The sequence below is a fragment of the Lemur catta genome, chromosome 15, assembly GCF_020740605.2.
Source record: "Lemur catta isolate mLemCat1 chromosome 15, mLemCat1.pri, whole genome shotgun sequence".
NCBI lineage: Eukaryota > Metazoa > Chordata > Mammalia > Primates > Lemuridae > Lemur > Lemur catta.
The window spans coordinates 43,677,356-43,704,420 of NC_059142.1; the positions used below are offsets into that span (position 1 = coordinate 43,677,356).

At 35.5% G+C, this 27,065-nt stretch overlaps 1 protein-coding gene and 1 pseudogene across 2 annotated transcripts in view; both read left to right on the forward strand.

Annotated features, from left to right (window-relative positions):
- Positions 1-27,065, forward strand: part of TANC2 (tetratricopeptide repeat, ankyrin repeat and coiled-coil containing 2) — a 289,785-nt gene that overhangs the window by 148,244 nt on the left and 114,476 nt on the right. Inside the window, exons 6-8 of the mRNA XM_045525947.1 lie at positions 15,534-15,682; positions 16,832-17,018; positions 25,265-25,528. Coding sequence (XP_045381903.1) covers positions 15,534-15,682; positions 16,832-17,018; positions 25,265-25,528 — 600 coding nt within the window. The remainder of the gene's footprint in view (positions 1-15,533; positions 15,683-16,831; positions 17,019-25,264; positions 25,529-27,065) is intronic.
- LOC123620173 lies at positions 17,184-20,798 on the forward strand (annotated as a pseudogene). The gene is made up of 2 exons (XR_006728780.1): positions 17,184-17,190; positions 19,433-20,798. The product of XR_006728780.1 is annotated as a G2/mitotic-specific cyclin-B1-like (transcript).

Below are 27,065 nucleotides of genomic sequence, written 5' to 3' on the forward strand. Positions count from 1 at the left end.
GAATGTACTAATTGCTAAATATTTGTTCATATCTACCATTATTTCCTTGGAATAAATTCTGTGAAATGAAATTGATAAAAATCCCAGATTATTCAAAAATTTAAAGCTTTTTATTTATATTACTGAATTTCCTTCTGATATATTCCTTCCAGCAGTGTATCAAAATATCTTCCTCAAAACCTTCACCAATACTGCATAATTTTGATGAGTGAAAAACCTGCATCCCATTATATGATTTTTTGAGGGTTTTTTATTAAGGAGATTGAAAATTTGTTATTATGTTTATTCACCATATTCTTTGTCCATATTTTACTGATCTGGTCATCTTACTGACATCTAAAAGAACTCTTAATATATTGAGGATTATAATCCTTTATCACATATTCCCTATTTTCCATTTAACTTTGCCCGGGCTAGAGTGAGTTCCGTGGCATCAGCCTAGCTCACAGCAACCTCAAACTCCTGGGCTTAAGCGATCCTACTGCCTCAGCCTCCCGAGTAGCTGGGGCTACAGGCATGCGCCACCATGCCTGGCTAATTTTTTCTATATATATTTTTAGTTGGCCAGATAATTTCTTTCTATTTTTAGTAGAGATGGGGTCTCGCTCTTGCTCAGGCTGGTCTCGAACTCCTGAGCTCCAGCGATCCGCCCGCCTCGGCCTCCCAGAGTGCTAGGATTACAGGCATGAGCCACCGCGCCCGGCCCCATTTAACTTTTAATTTTGCTTTTGGTGTTTTTTGATATGTTTGTATATGTCTCTTTGCATCTCCTTCAGAAGCCTTTTCCATTACTTCACAGCCCTCTGGTCATCTCCAAATATTTTGGGTCTTTACATTCTGTCTTATACAGAAAAGCATTATGTATTTGATTTTTTTCATGTGTTACTATGTCTCCTCATATAGGTGAATTATGACTAAAAATTATGTGTAGGAGTGGTAAGGCTTGCCTGCTACATGACAATACAGTTGAATCTCACCCCTCATTAAGATTTCTCAAAACAAAAAATTTGTCTTTTTACCCATTGTGAAATAAAATGTCTGTATCATAAATTACAAAGTGGATTCCATATACTCTGAACAGTTCTGTGGTTTTCCATTTGTTGTAGTCATTTTCTTCCCTCCATCTTGCTAAATCCAATGCTTAATTTTCAGTTCTCATTCTTTTTTTAAAAAAAAATTTATTTTTAATTATTATGGGTACATAATAGTTGTATCAGTTCTCATTCTTATTTAACTTTACCTGCAACACTTAACATAGTTTGTTCACTCCCTGTTCCCAAAAACACTTTATTCTTCAAATTATCACATTCTTCTTGTTTTCCTCCTAATTCTCAGGCATCTTCATCTCAGTCTACTTTGCCACTTCTTTTCTTTTCCCACTTCTAAAAGTTGGAATACTCTAGAACCTGGACTTTAGATATTTTTTGTATCTATGCTCACTTTCTTGGTATTCTCATTCAGGGCCACATCTTTTAATGCCATTTATATGTTGATATTCTAGTGTCATCATCAGATTTACTTAAACCTCTTATGGTCTCTGGAACCCTGTTTGAGTTTTATGTCCACTGATTAGTGGATGCCTATTCTGTCCCTGTTGTTAAATATTTTCAGTATTCACCCAGGCTTGAGTCCTTAATTTTTTTAGATCTTTGCTAAAATATCATCTTTTTATTAAGGCTTTCCATCAACACCCTATTTAGAATTGCAACCTAGAGGTCATTGACAATATTGATGAACCATTTTGGTAGAATCATGATGGCAAAAATTTGATTGCAGAGGATTTAAAAGTAAATGGGAGAGAGGAATTATAATCAATGAGTGTAAAGTGCTCTTACAGAGAATCTTGCTATGAAAAGGAACAGAGCAGTGGGGAATTAGCTGTAGGAGGCTGTGAGGCAAACAAGAATTTTCTAAACTAAAATAATTTTCAGTCTGGTTCTATGATGTGCTCTGGTAGAGAGGGGAAATTGATAACAGAAGAGAGGAGAGAAGTGTTAAAATAATGTACTTGAGTAAATGACAAATGAGATAAAAAGTAAAAGCATTGGCTGTAGAAAGGAGCAAAGTAGCTAAGGAGAAGGTTATTTTATGGGCACAGAGACATGAACGTAGGTAGATCTGGTTATGTGAGCTTGTAGCAAGCCTCTTCTGATTGTTTTTATTTTCTAAATTAAATGGAGAGTGATATAACTAGCCTAAAGTGAGGATGGGGGAAGAGATCTTGATGCTTGAAAAGAGAGGAGATAAAAAATTGTGTTCGAAGAGAGTGAATGGATTAGGGAAATGTAGGATTGCTGGTCAGTACTAATATACCACTTAATGTTAGTGGTCATTAATCTAAAGAGGGATTTTTTAGCATGATTGTGTCAGCCACATTTAACTATACTGGAGGGATAGATTAGGTAGAGAATTGGACCTTAACCAGAGTTGGAGTTTTGCCAGATTAGAGTAATAAGATGAGAGAAGATCAAGGGAGTTGAGGATGTTTGCAAAGGAGTGATTATGTTGATGGACTGTGAAATGTAAGCTGAGCAAGAGAGGACATGAGAATATGAGGGGCGAGGGTCAGTAAACTTGTGGTAAATTCAATGAGTTATAGGTAACGAAGTGAGCTTAAAAATACCAGAGGTGGTGGTCAGAGGCATTTGAAATTAAGTTTACAGACATTTTTTAGTCATTAGTAATGACAATGTTAAGGGTATAACCTTGGGAGTCGATGACTGAGAAAGGGTTGTGAAACAAGATCACTAGAGGTGAGGAAGTACACAAACTCAGAGGCTAAGCTATGAAAAGATCATGTGTCTGAATATTGAACAATTATGATTAGAATAGTGTTTAAGAGTATGAGAGTGTACCAGCAGCTAAAATCTTCAAAGAATGAGGGGTACGACCTCAAAGTCCAGAGGAACTACAACAAGGAAAGGTTGTAATTGGTACAGTTTGATGTGAGATTTAAAGCTGGAGTGTTAGGGAGAAAGTAGCTTAATATATACTATTATACGTATCTAGTATTTACCCCTACTGATATTTTTAAATGGTCCAATTTTTAATAGCTGCTATTATTTCGTAGTTCAGAACATTTATCCATTTAATATTTCTTAAGTGCTATATAGCAAAAATTGGTCTAAGCAGTAGGGATACAGTAATGAAAAAACTGAATAGAGTACTACGTTCATAGATCTTACAGTTTTGCACGGCTCGTTTAGCATGAACTAACATCTCAGTTCCCTGGATCACAGTTTAGGAAATCCTGTTCTAACGATGTCTTTTCTAATACAGTAAATATAGCCTAAGATAATAACTGGATATAGTAATTTTCTATAATGTATATGGTTCATGTGTGTTTTTAGCATAAATATATTCAACTGTTTAAAGACTGACCATATACTCATATACTGGTAAGTGGAATAATGTTATACTTTGAAAAAAATTTTTGACTAGTAATAGGAGAGAAAGGTATAGTACAAAAGGGTACTTGTTCTCTTTTTATTCTCTATTTTTCCTTTCTGTGTTGATCAAGAAAAACAAACCAGTACTGGAAGATAAATCAGCAAATCTTAGCTGCAGCATCATAATGAGAGACTTTTCCAAACCCAAACCTCGTGAAAGTGGCATGAATTACATTATTATATAGTTATTTTCAGGGAATATATATATATATAAGCCAAAACGCATTACACTAAATTAAAAGGAACTTACAATACATTGATTGTAAGTTTTAAATGAAGCACTGAAGGTATTAGCATTCTCCAGAGAAACAGAACCAATAAGACATATATAGATATATAGAAAGAAATGTATTATAAGGGATTTATTAATGCAATTATGGAGAATGAAAAATGCCATGATCTGCCATCTGCAACCTGGAGGCCCAAGAAAGCCAGTGGTATAGTTTTAGTCCAAACTCAAAGGCTTGAAAACAATGGTGTAAGTCTCAGTCTGAATCCACAGGCCCAAGAACAAGGAGCTCCAATGTCCAAGGGCAGGAGAAGGTGGATATCCCAGATCAAACAGAGAGAGCAAATTCACTCTTCCGCCTTTTTCTCTTCAGGCCCTCAACGGATGACATTGGACAATGCCCACCCACATTGGTGAGGGCAAACTTTTTAAATCAGTTTACCAATTTAAATGCTAATCTCTTGTAAAAACACCCTCACAGACACACCCAGAAATAATGTATTACCAGATATCTGGGCATCCCTTAGCCTAGTGAAGTTGGCAAACAAATTAACCATTGCAATGCACTTTGTTCAAAATTCTAGTTTATACCTACATTGTAGCTTTCAAATTGGAAATATCTGGTTTAGTATGTCTTCTACATATTTCTGCATATTTGTTATACCATTCCATGATCTAGAAGTATGAATCCTTCACCCTTATCTTCCAATAGATCAGTTCCATAATATTCCTGATATCCCCCCCTTTTATATTAAAAACTCCCTGCTGCCCTTCTTATAACTGTATATATAGGTCTTTCACATTGCCTAATCTATACTACTGCAGTACAGTGGAATACTTCTAGAATGGTGCTTTTCTCTTTATGCCTAGGTAATTACATCATGTTATTTTATAATAGTGTGCAGCTTCTAGAATAAATCCCAGATTTGGAAGCCAACAGAGAATAAATTTGCCATTTAGATCAATCTGACTTTTGAGAATATTGTGCTACTTTTCTTACTGTAACTGGTATATAAATGCCTTTCTTTCCACATTAGAATAAACTGTGCTATGGATGAGGAAATCCAGGTCAGTAAGGGAATAATACAGAAATACAACATTGCAGAAGCAGTAAACCTTTACCATATTTTGCATCTGAAACATATGTCTATTCAAAGCAGACGTTAGAAACCTCAGTTTAAAATCCAAGGAACATTTCTGTGAGAATTACCAGTCTTAGAGATTTCAGTGAAGCATTTAAATTCCTTGACCTGGTCAAAAATTGCTTTCCGTTTGAACCAGATAGTCATAATAATACATTAATGTGCATATAGTGCCTCTTGTATGTTGGGGGCAATTATGTAGGCTAGAAAACACTAGTTTAAGTGTTGCTAAGCAATGAATACTTTCTATCTCCATATATCGTGTCTCTACAGCGATTCCAATTTCCAATGGGAGAGAATCAGAATAGTGGGAAGTTGTGATAGAAGATTATAGTATAAGCTTTAAAAGCCTGTTCCCCTACCCAAGTGTCAAACTAATGATTTTTTTAATGCAAAAGGAAGAGTCCCTAATCTCATAAAAATTTTATTCCTAGATAGCAAGAGGGAGAACTGGGTGTGTGTGTGTGTGAATGTGAACGGAGGATTTTTTTCCCCTATTTATTTGTGTATGTCTTAAGTTGTTAGTAAAAATACTGTAGGATTATTAAATATTGAATAGATAAATTTATTGGTTTTAGGGAGTATATATACCTTAAGGGACAAGAGCAAATACTTAGAAAGTCACTTAATCATAGAAACATAGGTTGCTGCAAAACTTATTTACTTTATTAGCCTCTGCTAGAAGTTCTGAGCCCTAAAAGAAATATCAGAGTATTTAAGATTCTAACTGCAAAAGGAAATAATTAAAACTCACTGTTTTAAGTTTCAACGTGGAGCTCAAAAAGAGAATGTTAAGAATATTAACTTCTCATATTTAGTTGAATTTCTTATTGATGAAGAGGGACCACTTTTTACCCATAGCAATGTCAGATCTTCACAGCCCCCATGCAGATGACTACAGAAGCTGCTGCTGCCTTTTTTTTTTTTTTTTTTTTAAGACTGGGTCTTACTCTGTTGTCATCCAGGCTGGAGTGCAGTGGCACGATCATAGCTCACTGTAGCCTCAAACTCCTGGGCTCAAGCCCTACTGCTGCCTCAGCCTCCTGAGTAGCAGGGACTACAGGCCTGCACTACCACACCTGGCTAATTTTTAAATTTTTTTGTAGAGATGGGGTCTCGCTGTGTTGCCCAGGCTGGTCTCAAACTCCTGGCCTCAAGTGATCTCTCACCTCACCTTCCCAAAGTGCTGAGATTATAGGTGTGAGCACCAAGCGTGGCCCAGAAGCTTCTTTCCTCATCAAATACATAAATATAGGGAATATGTTTCAGATGTAAGGATTCAGATGAAACAGAATTTAGTAGCCTTTTAAACTCATTTTTTCCATTAGAGCTAAGAATAGTGCCCATAAGCACTACTGGTAGGTCTACAGTGCAGTAAGGGGATAGGAATAAGAAAGGGAGGAAAAAGGGGGAGCAGAAACTTAGGTGAGTGATGAGAATACAAGAAGGAAGGGAAGGAGAGAGAAAAGAATTATGAATGGAAAAAGAAAGTATTTTGGTGATGGGAATTACAGTGCCATTCATTGACAGCTATGCCATATTATGTAATTTGTATGTATAACAAAGTTCGAGAACCACTGAGTAATGTTTAGAAACTAACTTTGACCTACATTTGAACTTTGTATAAGTTTATACAAGCTACCTAACCTCTCTGAGCCTCAGGTTCCTCATCTGGAAATAGAGGTAATAATATTAACCTCATAGCATTGTCATGAGAAATAAAAATGAGCTAAGTATGTAAAGGCTTTGGTACATAGTAAATACTCAAAAATGACAACTTATATAAAATTAATATATTGTATATTCTACAAGTGTAAAATTTCAGAGAATAAGATTGAGTTGGTGCCATTTCCATGACAATATGTGCATTAATGGGTACAGTATATTGAATTTTGTTTGTTTTCTTTTGTTTTCTAACTTGGTTTATTTCATTTTTAAACTGGTTTACTTAGTTTTCACTATCTTTAGACCAGTGGTTCTTTATTTATATGGTCACATATCCCTCTAAGAATTGATGAAATTCATGGACTACCACTACAGAAAATTGTATTTACTTTGCATACTGTCTGGGTTTAAAAAAAACTAATAAGACATTTAGGTTTGTTTGCCCTGTATAATAGTTTTATGTGAAAACTAGTCTGAACAAACCAAAATTAATAAGAATCAAAGATTAGAGTGTTCTAACTGGGGTGCATTATTACTAACTCCCATTCCCTACCCAAAGCTAGGCATATCCCCTGTGCAAGTAGAAAAAGTCCCTAAAAGTTGATTCTTTAACTTTTACCCTATATGGGTTAATTTAAAGAAGGCAGCACCTTCGAAGAGTAGGTAGGGTTGGGGGGGAAACAGGGTAAGTGGGAGAAACAGTCATATTTTTTAAGAGATGGGGTCCTATGATATAATTTTGTGCAGCTGCCCCAATTAGGCATTCTTTTTCCTCAGTTGGGGTTAACAATGACCTGTGTCATTGGTAGTTTAACATGGATCTAGTTTTTCCACAGAGACCATTCTTCTCTACTTTTCTTTCTCTGGCCCTCCATAGTGAGAGATGGTTCTTATTTAGAACTATGAAAAACATCTCAGATCCCATCTAAACCTCCAATTTATATTTAACTTTAAAAGCAGTAAACAAATTACTAGAGAAGGTTTACTGTTTCAAAATATAGGCAAGTACATATTTAAAAATTAAAATCAGAATGCCTTCAAGCTAGATGTATGCTCTGCAACTCAATATATACTTTATCATTTCCTATTACCATTACCCCTAGCCATGCCAGATATATGAAAACTGCTTGTATCCTGAAAATATTTGAGTTTGTAACTTCTGCTGTGGCTTAGTAGGAGTCTTTACCTTTTTCAGGAGGTGGCAAGGAAGGACTAGAGAATGAGAGAATGAAAATTTCCTGGCCAGGCACAGTGGCTCAGATCTGTAATCCTAGCACTCTGGGAGGCCAAGGTGGGAGGATCACTTAAGCTCAGGAGTTTGAGACCAGCTTGAGCAAGAGCAAGACCCCAGCTCTACTTATAAAAGAAAAAAGAAAGAAAAAATTAGCCAGGTTTGGTGGCATGTACCTGTAGTCCCAGCTACTTGGGAGGCTGAGGCAGGAGGATCCATAGAGCCCAGGAGTTTGAGGTTGCAATGAGCTATGATGACGCCACTGCATTCTAGTCCAGGAGACAGCTGTCTCCAAAAAAAAAAATTTTTCTTTCCTTTGCTCTCTCCCTGTTAAAACATATAATTTCAAGGGATTTTCAAACTTCCAGAACAGCATTTATCAAAGGGTCTCAGATTAACAGTTTGTGATTTAGATCCTTTATTAGCTTATATATATATGCTATTGTTCGGAATATCATTTGTTCTTAGCTATTAATACTATGATTTAGCTATACCTGAAGGAAGCATTATACATGATTGAAGAATTAAAATGTGAAGTTACTTTGAAGAAGAAAGAACTAAGGGAGAATGTCCTCAACCAGTTATCTTCTGGTGATATTGGGGAAAAAGGTCATTAAATGGATCACGTTCTATAACTCTTCCATTGTTCTCTCCTTCCTTCATCTCCACTACTAATCCTCCCATAGACTCTAGCCCTATTACACCTTATTTTTACAGTAACATATTAAAGATTATCTTATGAGATTAATTATAGTCCTCTAACCCTCACCTTTACCCATCTTTACTATTTTTGTTGCCTATTACTTATGTTATTTTCCTTGTCTTTTTGTTCCCCTAATTATTTTTGTGTACAGAATTTAATATTTGAAAATATTTGTAGAAATAATCTGAACCTAGGATAATGATTTTTTTTTCCTCCAGAAAGTTTTTTCATTTGCTTCTCTCACTACCTGCATCTAAATTCAGGGTTTGAGGTTTTGCAGGATGTTGAGATGACACAAATTAGGAATGCAATACCTGGTTTACTTCTGGTTCATCTTAATTCTTAGCATGTAGCTCCTAAAGGTCTCAACCCAAAGTGTGGGGTGTTCTATTAGAGTTCCCACTCCTTTAGCAGATCCTAGATTCCAACTTTTGTCTCTCTGACCTTGTACAATAGCCAAAAGCACAGTTCAGCTGGTCGATTGTTTCTTCCTGGTTAACAGATGCCCTTTGTGCTAAAGTGGCTCTGTGTAGGGAATATCTTCATTCTTAGTTTCTCTCTTCTCCCTGATCTTGTCATGATGATTCATCACCATCATGTTAGTTCTTTAAAGCTTTTAAAAATATTTTAAAAATGTATTTTGTTCAGTTCTTATTAGTTGTCCTCAGCTAGAAGGTTTTCAATTATGAAAAGTCCCTGCCATCATTATTTCCTTTTGGGGGAAAAATTCTAGCACTTGTATTTTTAGATTGTATATACATCCTAAAGTATATAAAAGGAGCATTTTTATTTTTCCATTTTGTTCTGTTAATGAAGCTAGATGGGAGAAGACTGTACTTTAAAACAATCTTAGAACACTACCTATTTGGACACAGCATTCCCCTTAAATTCTGGAAACCATATATTAAGAAATGTAAATGGTATTATCAACAAGTTGATTACTTGCAATGTAAAAAAGTTCTCTTTTCAGTCAGGCTTTATGGATTGGTTGGACCATGAGGTCTATCTCTTTGATCAAGGGTAAGAGATCTTTCATCTCTTACTTAGACTTGGAACTAAATCTCAAAGGAATTAGTATTTCACATCAGAATTTTGACAAGTTTTGCCTAGTGTGGTTATGGTACTACATATAATACCAAATTGTTGAAAAACTTGACTTTCTGCATCTGAACTCTATCTGGTTTTACTCAATCTGTTGCCATTAGATTGGTGGGACGAGACGGGGGGGGGGGAGCAGGTAACTTCATTCAGCCACATATCTCAAATATATTTCATAGATCATTGAGGTGAGTTCAGCATTATTATGTTTTTTGCTTTTGTCTTACTTTCTACAGTAGCCATAATGGTTAAATTATGAGTAAGTAAGCTGATGTTTATATTGCTGCCTGAAAAAAATATTAAAATAGGGAATAAGAGTTACCATGCAAAACAATTGGAGAATTTCCTTAAGTGTTTAAGAGGATTATGAGCTACAAGCTTAATACAGTCTGGATTTCTATTGCTTGGCTATGTTGCAAACAAATTTTAAAAGGAATGTTCTTATCTGATGGTCATTGTTTTATTAAAACATTGAGTATCAAAAGGTGCATAATACATTTTTGTATTCTACCACAAAATGCCTACTATATATATTAAAGACTTACTCTTCCATTGATCCATGTAAGTAATTTTTGGTACTGTGGAACAGAAGGCTACCCTTAAAATCTAAAGGTATTATTTGTTTTATATAGATAATTTTTCTATTTACAAGTCTTAAAGTGAAAAAATGCTGATTGGAATTCATTTGTGTGCAGGTGAAACTTCCATTACAGTGAAGGGCATAAAATATGGATGCTGTTTTCTCATACCTTATGAGAGCAATGAAATTTTATTTTCTTGGTTAAAATTTATTCTATACAATGAATTCTATAGTACAACAAACGCCTTATCTGGTCCCTAACCAAGTAACATTTTTTATAATGACACTGATGATACGCTGTTTGCCCTGGAGAGAAGAAAGAAAAAATTAAACTATAGCTGAATCATAACAGCATTTTTCTAATGAAAGCTTTTGAATAACAATTATCCCTCAGTCATTTCTTCTCAAACATCCAAATAAGGAAAAATAAACACTAAAATTACCAAAATCACCCATCTGGACAGTTTGGTACATCTTCTCCCCTATGCTTACCACTGTATCCACAGTGGTGTAGTGCCAGAAACATAATGAATGTTCACTAAATCTGTGCTAAATGAGCAAAATGAACACAGTAAGTCAAAGGAAGGGAAAATGAAAAAATGTAATATGCTGTAAATATATGTAAATGGCATAGGTTTCTCCCTACTAAGAATTTCTCTTTTCACTTTCTAATTTACTACAAAGGGGCTCATAAGTCTGAACAACTGGAACTATGATTTCTCAATCTGTGTTTTTAACCTAATTTCACTCTCTTGGGGGTAGAGGGTAGGGAGTAGTGCATCTTTCAGTAGTTTTTCATTTGTCATATTTATTTTAAATTTCTGCTAAATTTTCCTCTTCATAGAAGGGAGGCTACATACAAGGTCAGTGTGAATGGCATATGGGAAGGTGCGTAAAGCTTTCCTGGATCAGAATTATGCCACATCAGCCATCTGAGATCAACCGGCTGTGAGTGAAATGGAATAAATATAATTAAAGAACATAATCAGTGAATGTAAAAGAAAGAATGAGAACTTCAGGAAAATATCTTCTAGCCAAATATAACACATTTATCCTTAAAAATCAAGAAAAGGCCAGCCACAGTGGCTCACGCCTGTTTTAGCATCCCTTTACTCCATCTTGTCATGTGCTTTTTTCTTTTGTGTGCCATTCTGCACTGCACATGTGTAATGGTATCTCATTATGGTTTTGATTTCCATCTCCCAGTAATGTTGAACACCTTTTCATATGTTTATTGGCCATTTGGATATCCTCTTTTGTAAATTCTGTATAGAGATTTTGTCCATTTTAAAAACTGGATTGTCTTTTTCTTATTGATTTATAGGGGTTCTCCTACTCTGTGCCTTGACTTTTTATTCTTTAATGGTGTCTTTGGTGAACAGAAGTTCTTATTAATGAACTTCACTTTTCTAATCTTTTCTTTTATGGTTATTGCCTTTTGTGTCCTGTCTAAGAAATATTTGCCTAGTTCTAGGTCATAAAGATATTCTATTAGGTTATTTTCCAGAAGGCTTATTGCTTTACTTTTGGGGTCTGTCATCTATCTGGAATTGATATTTGTGTAGAGATGGGATTTATTTTTCCATATGGATATCACATTGATTTATCACTAATTTTTGAAAATACTATCATGTTACTGAAACACTGCAGTGGCACTTTTGTCCTAAATAAGGTGATTGTGTATATATAGATCTGTTTCTGGATTTTTTATTCTGTTCCATTGATCATTTTATCTATGCTTGTGTCAATCTTACTGTGTCTTAATTACTTTAGCTTTATATTAAATCTTGATGTTAAGTAATATGTAATTTTTCTTCAAATTTTCTTTACTACTCCTGGACCTTTCCAGTTCCATGTAAAACCTAGAATCCCTTAGTCTTGATGGTGCTGTATTCCTCAAACAAACAGCCAAAGCAAAACCAAGAGCTGAAAATTTAAATAGTTTTAATCAGCATTCATATATTTTGCCAATGAGTGGACCTGGAGAATAGTGATACCCTAATAACAATGAGTATATGTAATGCTCAGCTCTCAGTATTCTAAATACCTTTCTCCTCTAAGAACCAGGAAAACCATTGGAAAAATGCCTGATTCCAGGCTGGAGTAGGGAGAGGAGCCTGGAAAATCGCGTGCCAGAAAGCAAAGAAGTGCTCAGAAAATGACAATTATGTCAAAAGCTCATAGGAGCCAAATTAAAGGGGCTTACTCTGGCCAAATCTAGAACAATTTGAGCAAAAGAATAATAATCATCATAACAGATTATAACCCGTTGAAAAAGATAGGAATCAGTGAGTTCATACTGACATAGATAAATGAGGTAAAAAAAAAAAATGAATTTAGAAAAATCCCTATTTGACAAGCATGATAGTAATAAATTCAACCAAGAAACATGAATGGATAGTGAGAATACTGGACAAAAGTTTATTGAAGAGGAATTCAAACATATTTTTATACCAGTGTTCATAGTATCATTCACAAAATCTTGAAACAACCACCCAAGTGTCCAACAACAGATAAATGGATAAATTAAGTAGTGGTGTATACATGCTGTAGAATTTTATTCAGCCATAAAAAGGAATGAAATTCTTATATGTAACATGGGTGAACTTGGAAAGCGTTATGCTAAGTGAGACAAGCCAGACACAAAGGAATAAGCATTGTATGATTCCACTTACTTGACGTACCTAGAATAGGCAAATTCATAAAGACAGAAAATAGAATAGAGGTTACTAGGGACTGATGAGAGGAGGAAATGGGAAGTTATTGTTTTAGCAGGTACAGGGTTTTTTGGGATGATGAAAAAGTTCTGGAAATGGATGGTGACAATGGTTTTATGACATTGTGAATGTACTTAATGCCAATGAATCATATGCCTAAAAATGGTTAAAGTGACAAATTTTGTTATGTATATTTTACCACAATTTTTTTTTTTTTCATTTCAAAGTTTGTTGAGGGATCACCGGAGGTCAGGAGTTCAAGACCAGCCTGAGCAAGAGACCCTGTCTCTACAAAAAACAGAAAAATTAGCCAGGCGTGATAGCATGTGCCTGTAGTCTAAGGTACTGGGGAGGCTGAGGCAGGAGGATTGCTTGACCCCAAGAGTGTGAGGTTGTAGTAAGCTATGATGACCCCACTATGCCCTATCCCCAGGACAGAGTAAAACCCTATCTCAAAAAAAAAAAAAAAAAAAAAAAAGTTTGTTGAGGAATGGGATATTTACATAATCTCAAGATATTCCCCTACAAAATGTTAGGTTGATGCAAAAGTAATTACGGCATTAGCATTGTTGAAATTTGCCATTTGATATTGGAATACATTCTTAAGTAAATGTTATATTATACATCATTTTAATGAGCATTTCTCGCTTTATTTTTTTGCTAATGACTTATTACTTGCTGTTTATATTTATTTTAGACTATGGAAATGATGTTAGACAAAAAGCAAATTCCAGCAATTTTCTTATTTGAGTTCAAAATGGGTCGTAAAACAGCAAAGACAACTCACAGCATCAACAACGCATTTGGCCCAGGAACTGCTAATGAACGTACAGTGCAGTGGTGGTTCAAAAAGTTTTGCAAAGGAGAGGAGAGCCTTGAAGATGAGGAGCTCAGTGGCCAGCCATCGGAAATTGATAATGACCAATTGAGAGCAATCATCGAAGCCGATCCTCTTACAACAACATGAGAAGTTGCCGAAGAACTCAACATCAGCCAAGCAAATTGGAAAGGTGAAAAAGCTGGATAAGTGGGTGCCTCACTAGCTGACTGAAAATCAAAAAAAATCGTTGTTTTGAAGTGTCCTCTTCTCTTATTGTACGCAACAACAGTGAACCATTTCTCGTTTGGTTTGTGACATGCAACAAAAAGTAGATTTTATACGACAATTGATGACAACCAGCTCAGTGGTTGGACCAAGTAGAAGACACTCCACTCCAAAGCACTTCCCAGAGCCATACTTGTACCAAAAAAAGGTTATGGTCACTATTCGGTGGTCTGCTTTCAGTCTGATCCACTACAGCTTCCTGGCAAAACTATTACATCTGACAAGTATGTTTAGCAAATCAATGAGATGCATGGAAAACTGCAGTGCCTGCAGCCGGCATTGTCAACAGAAAGGGCCCAATTCTTCATCACAACGCCCAACCGCAGGTCGCACAACCAACACTTCAAAGATTGAATGAATTGGATTACGAAGTTTTGTCTCATCCGCCATATTCACCTGGCCTCTCGGCAACTGACTACCACTTCTTCAAGCATCTCGACAACTTTTTGCAGGGAGAATGTTTTCACAACCAGCAGGATGCAGAAAATGCTTTCTAAGAGTTCTTTGAATCCCGAAGCACAGATTTTTATGCTACAGGAATAAACAAACTTATTTCTCATTGGCAAAAATGTGTTGATTGTAATGGTTCCTATTTGGATTAATAAAGATGTGTTTGAGCCTAGTTATAATGATTTAAAAATTCACAGTCTGAAACCGCAATTACTTTTGCACCAACCTAATGTGTATTAATTACAAAGGGAAAAAGTATAGGTTTATAGTGGAAAAATCTGGCAGACACTACCATAACCAAGTGATCAAAGTTAACACATTACTTATGTGATATTGCTGCCAAAAATGTATAACCTGAATCAAATCGAGAGGTAACATCAGATAAATTCAAATTGAGGGACATTGTACAAAACAACTGGTTTTTAAAAGTCCTTAAAAGTGTTAAGGTCATGAAAGTTAAGACTAAAGAACTATTCCAGATTTAAAAGAGATAAAATTGATAGCTAATGCATTGGATAATCCTGAATTTTACATCCTTTTAGTAAAAAGGGCATTATTGAGACAAGTGTTAAAATTTTAACAGGGTCTGTGGATGAGATCACAGTAATACAAAATGTTAGTTTCCTGATTTCTATGTTGGTACTGTGATTATGTAACAGAATGTCCTTGTTTCTAGGAAGTAATACTGTCAGGGGATGGTGAGATATGGCTGCAGCTTTCAAATGGTTAAAGAAAATAATGTGTGTACTATTCTTGAAACTTTTTTAAAAGTTTGAAATTATTTCAAAATAAAAAATATTTACACAAACAATTAAAAAAAAAGATAAAAGAACATGAATAGAGTGGTGATTGTGGCTGACAACTAGATCCCAAGACTAGGACTGTACTGGAAGGCTAACTGCCAAAGAAATGGGAGCCTTTTTCTATTCAGCAAGTTACAAAAACATTCTATCAAACAAAGTGTTTCAAGTGGATAAACTGAGTCGACTCTGTATCAGCTATAATCTTTAAAAGTGGGAAAATTAGCTTATAGACAGGGACCTTGTAATTTTGGATTTAAAATATGAAAAGTAAAGAAATGACCAAACTGAATGTAAGAATAGTCGCAGAACTAGACAGTTTTATTTTGTAAGACTCATGTTTTTCAATGTCGCCTTGTTATAGGTGATGCTGAACAGGAACTTGGCCCCCCTCCGTCTGTAGATGAGGCAGCGAACACACTCATGACTCGTCTGGGTTTCCTCCTGGGAGAGAAAGTCACAGAAGTTCAGCCAGGGGACCAATACAGCATGGAAGTACAGGATGAAAATCAGGTAAACAGCTTGCTATCAATTTTGTGAAACTTGGCATGAATCAGCTTATTATACCAGGAAAAGTCACTTGTGCTTGGTTGAGTCGAATGTACCTTTTATGACCTGGTGTATTCAACACAGATGATTAATGATAAGGGATTTTACCTGGAAATTGTCTTAGGATGAATTGAAGAGCCTTAATATTCTCATAACTAGTGATCAATACATTCCCCAGTTATCAAATGTTAGCAGAAAAAAAAATTAGCAGAGAGAATATAAATAGACTCTGTGTAAAGAAATTAAAAGGATTCTTTTAAGTTTAACATTTAAAGATATTAAATTAATCATTAGTGTTACTTCATGTAATTTTGTCACTGATTACTTACCATTTTAAAAAGGATAACTTTTTAGTGTTTGAAAAATATACACGTTTATTCATTGTTTCGGTAATTTATTTGGGTAGAAAACTGAAGAAAAAATGAATCATCATTTAAGTAGGTAAACCAGAATATATTACCACCAACCTTTTTGATAAATTATTCATTTCTTCATACCAAAACTTACAAAGGAGGTAAGTGATCTCAGACTGTTCAGCTTCTATAGAGAAATTATATAGTTTTGTATTACATTAATATTGTTCAATCTATTTTATTAGACAAACTTTTAGAATAAGGCATTTTTCTTTGCTTTCATTTATTGTCTCTGGGCAGCTGCCTATGTATCAAAAAGACACTTCTTTGCAGTAAGAACTTTATTTTTATTTAACCTCAGCTGCAGAGATTTTTCTTCGTCTGTCTAAAGAAAATTATTAACAAGACAAACTTCAAGCCTTCTGAAAAGTTTTATTGATTGCAAGGAAAATGTGTGCTAAATAAAAAAATTTCTCTATTCTATTAATGAGTGGCAATGATAGAATACTTGTTACTAGAAATTCCCTAGGCAGAAAAATGGGCATAGCCTCTGCTCATGTTACATTCATCGAGTTTCACCTTAATTGTAGAATTCAAAATCCCTTATTCTGGAAAGCAAAAATGAATAGAGCCTAATAAATGTAAAAGCTGTGCATGTAGATTATTTCTTCTTTTTTCATCAAGGCATTTGTTTTACCTTAAGATATACTTTACTTTAACAGCTGGTCAGTTTATATTATTCATGATTCCAATTTTTCAGACCTCAGCAATCACCCAGCGGATAAGTCCCTGTTCCACCCTGACTAGCAGCACTGCTTCTCCACCAGCCAGTAGCCCTTGCTCTACCCTCCCACCAGTCAGTACAAACGCAACTGCCAAGGATTGCAGCTATGGGCCTGTTACTAGTCCAACATCCACGCTTGAGAGCAGAGATAGTGGCATCATTGGTGAGTTGGTTTTTATATTAATCATATTGTGAACTTTTTTTTCCTTTTTAAGATAATTACACAGTTTAAGGTTTTAAAAATTCTGCTTTTGCGTTGTTAAGATATATCTATAAAACTTATTCTGGTCTTTTTAATGATGCTGGCAAGAGAAACTTAAATGTAAAAATGAAAGGTATCCCTCCCTGCCTAACCACTCCTTCTCAGGCCATTACTTGATAAGGAGTAGATAAAAAAAATTGTCTACTTCTTCCTGAAAATTCACGTACACCATCTATCTAACAACAAAAGTGGTTCAGAAGAGTTCATTCCTCACTGGTATCGTAGAGAGTTTTATGAAAACAGAGGAGATTAAGATTAAATGGCTAAATACTTACAATTAAGTTGTTCTGGGATCTATTTGGGAAAACAAATACCAGTTCTTTAATTAGTTTTCGGAGCCCTTTCAGACTTTGTTTTTCTTCTTGTCAATAAGACATCCTTGTGTTTTTTACCTTCCTCCACAAAGCAGAAAAATGATATTTCTTTGCTTATGATTCAGGAATCTTAGACCAGTATGTTCTTATGGCAAACTTGGGCAAAAGGGAATTTAAAACTTGGAAGGATCAAAGCAAAGAAATTTGCTATCTCATTCCTCTTGTGAATTTTCTAATACCTTTCTTTACAGAAGTTCCTAGTCAACTAGGATTCAGCACCCTTTTATGATAAGAACTCTCAATAAAATAGGCGTACACGGGACATACCTCAAAATTATTAAAGCCATATATGACAGACTCATAGCCAACATCATACTGAGCAAGGAAAAATTGAAAGCATTCCTGCTCAGAACTGGAATAGACAAGGTTGCCCACTATCACTTCTGTCCAACATAGTGTTAGAAGTCCTAGCTAGAGCAGTCAGACAAGAGAAGGAAATCAAGGGTATCCAAATGGGAAAAGAGGTTAAACTATCACTCTTTGCTGATGATACAATCTTATATCTGGAAAACCCCAAAGATTCAACCAAGAGACTCCTGGAATTGATAAATAAAATCAGCAAAGTCTCAGTCTACAAAATCAGTGTACACAAATCAGGAGCTTTCATATACATATGCCAATAACAGTCAACCTGAGAATCAAATCAAAGATGCAATACCTTTCACACTAGCAACAAAAAAAATAAAATACCTAGGAATATATTTAAGGAGGTGAAAGATCTCTGTGGGGAGAATTATGAAACACTGAGGAAGGAAAGGGCAGAGGATGTAAACAAATGGAAAAACATGTCATACTCATGCTACTCAAATCAGAAGCTTGCATATACGCTAATAATAGTCAAGCTGAGAATCAAATCAAAGACACAATACCTTTCACTCTAGCAACAAAGAAAATAAAATACCTAGGAATATGTTTTGAGCCTGAGGCCTTGTGAAGCATATGTAACTCTCACATCTCTTCATCTTGGGAGCTGCAAGAACTATTTAATATTTTTCAAGTTGCACATAACTCATGCACAGAAAACAAAAATAACAAATTTTTCATTAAATTAGAAGGGAAAGTTTTGTTTTCAAAGTTTTTATTCTATTTTCCTAATAAAAAAACGTGGCCCCAAGGTATAAAAATTTTTTTTCTAGTGTGGTAGTCAATGTGTTAAAAACACTTTGCTCTAATTTATTCTACTCACTGAAACCAGAGTAATCCTTTTAAAATGCAAGTTTAATCATGTCCCTCAAAACCCTTTAATCATTTCCTCAATTGCTCTTAGGATGAGCAAGATAAAATCCAATCCCTTTAATATGGTTTATAAGTTTCAGTCTAATTTGGACTGTGTCTCCTCCCCATTGCTTCACCTGGTAGTGTGCTGTGGCTAGCTAGCACCAGTGATAACCAATTGTTAAGGTTTCAGTAAGTTTGTAAGCCAGTTGTTAAATCATAGGTAGCTAGAAATCAGCCACCAAGCAAGCATTTATGCCATGGAGATCACCAAATACTACGAATCAGAATTTTGTTTTGTTTCTTGTTTTATTTTTCAGAGAGCCAGTTATTAAACTTTTATCAACAAACCACTGTCCCCAACTCACTCCCAAGTTCTAGCTTATTGAACTTTTATTTAATTCTCTTAAAGAACTTTACTGTCTCTTGCCTCTACACCCTTAGAGGTTTTTTTCTGTTTAGATTATACATTCTTTTCCCATCTTCACCTGACGGACTCAGACAACATGAGTGTTCCCTAACCTCAAGTTTGGATTATATTTTTCTCTCCTTTCTCATAAAGCAGGCCTCTCTCTTTTTCCAATGGGTAAAATAAAATAAAGATAAAAGTACAAATTTAGGTGACTATGAAATTATTATCTGGAATGACTGGAAGTTGGGTAAGTATTGCAAGGATTTTTATTGAAGTCCTTGATCATTGTTGAAAATGCAGCCTTGGTGCTGCAGAGGAACGGCTGTTGGTCTGCATTGGTTCAAGGCCTCCGCTGGTCTGGTGCTCTGGTGTCGTGGTTCTCCCCGCTGAGTTGCTGTCTGGTGAAGAGGAAGCCGTGGTGCTCCGAGTCACCAGGAACATGAAAACTAATGCTGAAAATAAGCCAAAGATCAGTATGGCAGGCGCTAAGCGTGTGCCTGTGGCTACTGCTGCAGCCTCCAAGCCCGAGCTGAGGCCAAGGACAGCTCTTGGAGACATTGGTAACAAAGTCAGTGAACAGCTGCAGGCCAAAATGCCTCTGAAAAGGAAGCAAAAACTTTAGCTACTGGAAAAGTTATTGCTAAAAAACTACCAAAACCTCTGGAAAAGGTGCCTGAGCCTCAGCCAGACCGAGCCAGAACGTGAGCCTGTTAAAGAAGAAAAACTTTCACCTGAGCCTATTTTGGTTGATACTCTCTCTCCAGTGGAAACATCTGGATGTGCCCCTGCAGAAGAATATCTGTGTCAGGCTTTCTCTGATATAATTCTTGCAGTGAGTGATGTGGATGCAGAAGATGGAGCTGATCCAAACCTATGTAGTGAATATGTGAAGGATATTTATGCTTATCTGAGACAACTTGAGGAAGAGCAAGCAGTTAGACCAAAATACCTCCTGGGTCAGGAAGTCACTGGAAACATGAGAGCCATCCCGATGGACTGGCTAGTACAGGTTCAAATAAGATTCAGGTTGCTGCAGGAGACTGTGTACATGACTGTTTCCATTATTGATCGGTTCGTGCAGAATAATTGTGTGCCCAAGAAGATGCTGTAGCTGGTTGGTGTCACTGCCATGTTTATTGCAAGCAAATATGAAGAAATGTACCCTCCAGAAATTGGTGACTTTGCTTTTGTGACTGACAGCACTTACACTAAGCGCCAAATCAGACAGATGGAAATGAAGATTCTAAGAGCTTTAAATTTCGGTCTGGGTTGGCTTCTACCCCTGCACTTCCTTCGGAGAGCATCTAAGATTGGAGAGGTTGATGTTGAACAACATACTTTGGCCAAATACCTGATGGAACTATGTTGGACTATTATATGGTGCACTTTCCTCCTTCTCAAATTGCAACAGGAGCTTTTTGCTTACCATTGAAAATTCTGGATGATGGTGAATGGACACCAACTCTACAGCATTACCTATCATACACTGAAGATTCCCTTCTTCCTGTTATGCAGCACCTGGCTAAGAATATAGTCATGGTAAATCAAGGACTTACAAAGCACATGACTATCAAGAATAAGTATGCCACATCTAAGCATGCTAAGATCAGCACTCTAGCACAGCTGAATTCTACATTAGTACAAGACTTAGCCAAGGCTGTGGCAAAGGTGTAACTTGTACACTTGGAATACTTTATCTGCAAATAAAATTGGCACCATGTGCCATCTGTACATAATAATGTTGCATTTCTTTTTAATAAAGCTTGTGGCCCTTTTTACATTTTATACCTTAACTCATTTGAATGTGGTTACTTCTCACTCCAGGGTAACCTAAAATTGTCTTAAAAGGTATAGCAGGGAATATTTTTAAAAACTGCTTTCAGTTTACCTGAGGACCCAATTTATGTATATAGTTGTTTCTTATGTTTATACCCTTGGTTCTGGCTTTATGTACCTGGCTTTTACTTTATTATATATGAGGTACTAAGGTGTGGTGAAGGTATTTAAAACCTTTTACTTTCATAGGGTATACTGCATGTAAGCCAACTAACTCATCTTGGAGAATATGCTGCCTAGTTCTATTTTAAAGTAAAAGTTTACCACCTCACCCCAAGTCCCTGTTTTGTTTCTTCTGGTGGTTGCTGCCATAATTCTAAGTGATTTACTTTTACCACTATTTCTTGAGTTAACAGCTTTATCCTAGTATCTTTTCAAATTTTTCACTTTGAAAAATGAGAACTTTAATTTATATTCTATCCCCAGTTTTGTTTTATATTTTTGTGTATTGGTTAAGAAAATAAAACAGGATGCTCAAAAAAAAAAATGCAGCCTTCTCAAGAGCTGATAGTTCAGTGTCTATTTAATTGTTTGGCAGTATCCTAAAATAGAAAGCCTGATTGGTCTTTCCACCTCTTTCCCTAACACAAACACAAACCACATCCTAAAATACTGAGAGTATAGTTCTGTATTCCTAGCAGCCGTACAGACTCTTCACCAGTACTGGATTCATTCTTCAGAGCTTAGCTTAAGTATCTCTAAAATACTGTGTCCTCTCATTATACGTTTCTCCCAAAAGTAGGGAGTTTCTTTGCTTAAGTAATTTCTCAGGTAACATATATACTCATATTCTTGATAGAAATATTTTTAGCATAAGTGCTAGAAAAAAAATGCACTGAAGAATGAGGCCATTTATTTTGCTCCTCTTGTATTTCATTGTTAATGTTTGCAGTGTCCTCTCAAATTGCCAGATCACCTAAGTGTTCACTACTCACTATTTTTCTGTGATTTTTATAGGTGACAGTAGGGCTTTATTTAGCCTGTGTGCTCTCCCTTGTTATCCCTTTTTTTATCATGTGGGTATTACAGAGCTGGGTGCTGAAAGTTTTAAAAAATTGTAAATATGAAAAAAATTTAAGGTACAATTTCTACTCTCCAGAAATGTACAATCTAGTGAAGGGGCCAAGGTAACATCTACAAAAAAAATTACATAACAATATAAGGTAGTTAATGATTAAGACCCCAAATAATTAGTTGCCTGGGAGACTACTTGCTAGCTATGTAACAGTGGGCAATATGCCTAATGTCTCCAAGTATTGGTTTCCTCATCTACGTAATGAAGATAGTAATACCAGTCTTGCTTAGAGTGTTATATTGATGATCAAATGAGATAATGTATATTTATGCAATTAAAAATTAGAGTGATAAATTTGAATTTACTGTGATTACTTGTATTAAAGTTTATGATGTAATAGGGAAGGAGGAACATCATGCTTAATACATAGCTGAGCTTTTTCTTGGGTGTTGCTTCTTTATTAGTTATCAAAAAAATCACTTTGCCCTTCAGGTTGTTAGGCCCTGGAGTGACTTTTCAGTTCCTGATTTGTTCTCTGTGTTCTTCCTTTTGAAAGGTTTTCTGAGTTTCAGAAACTGGTTTCCTTTCTTTTTCAGGTTTGCTACCACCTACTATAGTTTCTTGTCTCCAAAGACTGGACCAAAATGTGGAAATGTAATTTTCTCTGCTTTCTTTTTGTTAGCTGTCTCCCCAGAATGAGGATAGATTGCCTATTCCTTAAGGGTTTTACAAATAATCACTAAGAGGGAAACAGAGCAGCTGTCCCCAACCTTTCTGGCACCAGGGACTGATTTCATAGAAGACAATTTTCCCACACGAGGGTGGGGTCCTCAGGTGGTGATTGGGGCCAGCAGTCGGGAGCAGCTCTAATACAGATGAAGCTTCCAAGTTTTGCTCGCTCACCAGCACTCGCTTCATGCTGTGCAGCCAGTTCCTAAGTTTCACGGAGGACAATTTTTCCACAGGCAGGGAGGGGAGATCAGGCAGCAGTGCGGCCCAGTTCCTAACCGGTCGGCGGCCTGGGGGTTGGGGACCGCAGAAATAGAAGATGTTAATATGGAAACTTAGCTTTCAGAATCTTGTAAGCGTTCCAGAAGTATTCTGTGATAGTTCTGATTTCCTTTCAGAGGAGGCCCCCAAAGCACATGCCCTTTTCTCTCTTTTAATTCTGAGGATTGAGTTTAGAAAATTTTCCTTTTCCTAGTTCTCTACCTTTTTGTAGTTCACTTAGGTGTCTTTTTCATAGCCTTTTATTTTTTGTGACAACAGAGTCAGATTTTGTCTTAAAGAAAAATTTATAATTCGTCTTAATAATTCATCTTTTCGTCTTGTTACAAAAAAATCTAGAATTCCGTTTAAATTTGCACAGAAAGAACCTCATTGAAAAGGACTGTGGAAATAACCTCATGAGGTTAGGTCTTTTCTTTTGGCAAAAGGGACATTTGAAGTATAAGAAGAGAAAATCAACTAACATATAAAAACTCTCCTGAACTGAAACTTCTTGTATTATCCTTGATGGAGCTGGAGCCCATTCTTCGAAGTGAAGTATCACAAGAATGGAAAAACAAGCACCACATGTACTCACCATTAAATTGGCACTAATTGATCAACACTTATGTGCACATATAGGAAGTAACATGCATTGGGTGTCGGGGAGGGGGGAGGAGAAGATGGATATATTCACACCTAATGGGTGCAGTGCACACTGTTTGGGGTGGTCATGCTTATAGCTCTGACTTGGGCAGTGCAAAGGCAATATGTGTAATCAAAGTGTTTGTACCCCCATAATATTCTGAAATTTAAAAAAAAAATTTTAAACCATTCAAATATGCAAAAATTTGTAAAATCACAAATATGTAAATCACAAAACTTCCCTTCACTTGAAGGGAAAACCCATTTTCATTAAATGTAAAAAGGGGTTGATATCTATATTTAAGTGTGTAATAAAATAACCCCAATAGTTTAGTGGCCGAATGATATAAACAGTGACTTCACACAAAAGAGATAAAAATTATAAGTAAACACAAAACAACCAAAAAATCAAAATATTTGTTTAAACCTACAAATAATAGTACAAATACTAACAAGGATGTGCCGTCAGATAGTCACACAATACTTTGTGATATTATAACTTGGAGCAACCAGTTTGGAAAGTTATGTTGAAATACTTTTTTTTAAAGTTTATGTTTTATCTTTAGCAATTCTGTTTCATAAGCAAAAAATCAATAGAGTGAATACAAATGTAAAAAAAAATAAAAACTCTCCTCCTGGGATGACATCTTATGTTCTTATTTTATGACTTTTTTTTCTTTTGAGACAAGAGTCTTGCTCTGTCTCCCAGGCTGGGGTACAGTGATGTGATCATAGCTCACTGCAGCCTCCAACTCTGGGGCTTAAGTGATGTACCGCCTCAGCCTCCAGCACCCACGACCACACCCAGCTAACGTTTTTTTATTTTTCATGGAGATGGAGTCTCACTATGTTACCCAGGCTGGTCTCAAACTCCTGACTTCTCAAGCGATCCTCCCACCTCAGCCCCTCAAAGTGCTGGGATTACAGGCATGAGACACCACACCCAGCCTTATTCTTGTTTTATAATTATTGCTAAAAAATTTTTATAATCTAGACTTTAATATTTTTAATCCTTTCTGGAGTTGATGAAAATTTTTCTTTTCATGTATAATTAGTTGTAAGACTAGAAAAAATTCCAGAAGACCTTTTAGTTTTTTATTTTATTAAGGGACTTAACATATTTAGGGTTAGAGCTACAGTGAAGATCTATACAAGAAGGGCCTGTATTGCCTCCTTATTTGGGAAAGTTCTTTCTCCTATATTTGTTTCTACTTAGGGACTGTTTATTTTATTCTAATTCTTTGTTACATATACAGGGCCAGGAAATAAATTTAAGTAGGAGAAAGAATAGGATAAAAAAAAATATAGACAACTTTTGGGGAATTTTGAGGCTCCCCAGCAATCCATGAAAATTATATAAATTCCTTTTTGATGAAATGCTGAAAATTTTAATATTGATAGGTCTAGCTCTAGGTCCTTTAGTACTGATATATGAATTTGTTTAATTTATTTAAATAGAGTTGTTAAATATATGTGAGAGTTGGTTATATTTTGGTTACAGTTATTTACACTTCATTATAGAGGTGAAATGCTTATCAGTAATGTTTTTAAATGATATTACTAATATTCTCATTATCTAGTCATGGATTTAGATAGCCATAAACAGATTAATCTCTCCTTTATATTTTCTTTTAAATTCGTTTTACTTTTTTTTTTTTTTCAGCTACATTGACAAGCTATTCTGAAAACATGGAACGCACAAAATATGCTGGGGAAAGCAGTAAAGAATTAGGATCTGGAGGAAACCTAAAACCGTGGCAGTCTCAAAAATCCAGCATGGACTCCTGTTTGTATCGAGTAGATGAAAACATGACTGCTTCTACCTATAGTCTGAATAAGATCCCAGAGAGGAATTTGGAAACTGTTCTATCTCAGTCAGTACAGTCTATTCCTTTATATCTCATGCCGCGGCCAAATTCAGTAGCAGGTAAGGTTTTTTAAAAAAATAATCATTTTATTGGGATATATATTGAAATGAAAACAAATCCTGCTCTAACAGTATTTAAATTTTCCATTCATCTTGTTTGACTAAGCTGTTCATTTGTGTTTGGGTAATATACATGTGTGTATTTTTTGAACCCGAGGCAAAGTTCATCTTCCTCAAGTGATTGCTTAGTTCTCCTAAAATACACAAAAACACATATGAAATCAGAAATAGCCTATAAAATATATCATCAACTATTAAAAATCTTTTCCCTTACATCATAAGTCTTTGAAAGAATTCTAGTTTGAGGTTTTAGTTTTTGAAAAATAGAGTTTTAAAAAACATTATCAAATTGAAGTATATTCAGTATAATTTATATTATCGGAAATCATTATCCATAGTTTGTGGGAGTGATAGGCAGGCAAGAATTCAGCTTCCTCTTCCATGAGTTCAGTATTTTCACAATACCCTTGCTCTCATTTCATAGAAGAATCACCAAGTACCTACATTTCTAAAGAATAACTCAAACACCACTGGCAAAGTCAGTTATACAGAAATGATACAGAAGGTTAAGTCTCTGAAACATGAAGTCATTATTCTTTAGGAGCTACTCAGAATTGATGTTAAGGGATATTTTTAATACAGCTAAGTTGCTGTTTAATAATTCAAACTAGGAGCTTTTGCAGAATAGTTGAACATTCTGACATTTTCAAAATGTATCATCATCTGGCCTTTGTCCAGACTACCAAATCAAAGTTATGTTTGTCTTTCCTTCTTTCCTGATGAATGCCTGGATAGATTTATCTCACTGATGATAGTGTAATGCTTCTTGCCATTCCCATTTCCCTTTCCTACCTGTTCTAAACCATTACTCTTTGTTCTTACCTCTGGAAGACATCTGTCTCAGTATCTGTCATCAGGTATGATTATGGGAGGGAATGGCTTATCTGAAAGGTCAGTAACTGCAGAAGATTTTAATACTAATTTTTTAAGATTATTCACTTTTATATAGTGACAGCAAATTTTCTCTCCTAGGTCCTTCTAAATAGGTTGATCCCCAACTACCATGTCATGTTAGAATCCTAGAATGCTATAACTTATGAAAAGTTCCAGGCAAATTGAGTCTTTCCAGAAGAGAAGCATATAAATCCTTGCTTATATATAAATAGGGAAACATAGCTACTAACCTTAATAATACCTCCCAATTTACTTCCTAACTAAGCTATAATCATTTCTAAGAAAATTCTGGCTCTGTTATTTGGAAAGGCACTGAGCATTCAGGAGACAGAGAAGTTTTTTTTAATGAGTTGAACTATATAGTCAATTGCAATGAACAATGTTAATTCAGGGCTGTGAGTCTCAGGTACTACTTAACATTCTGTACTACCTCGTTCTTCCTTATTGCTCCCCATTACATTTTATGAATTTCCTTAGATCTTTTTTTTATTGTATTAATAATCAAAGATCTCATTTGGTTAAACCCTGTTCAGCCCTTCCTCAGGCTTCTCTTAGCCCCAAACATACCCCTAAACTATTCTGC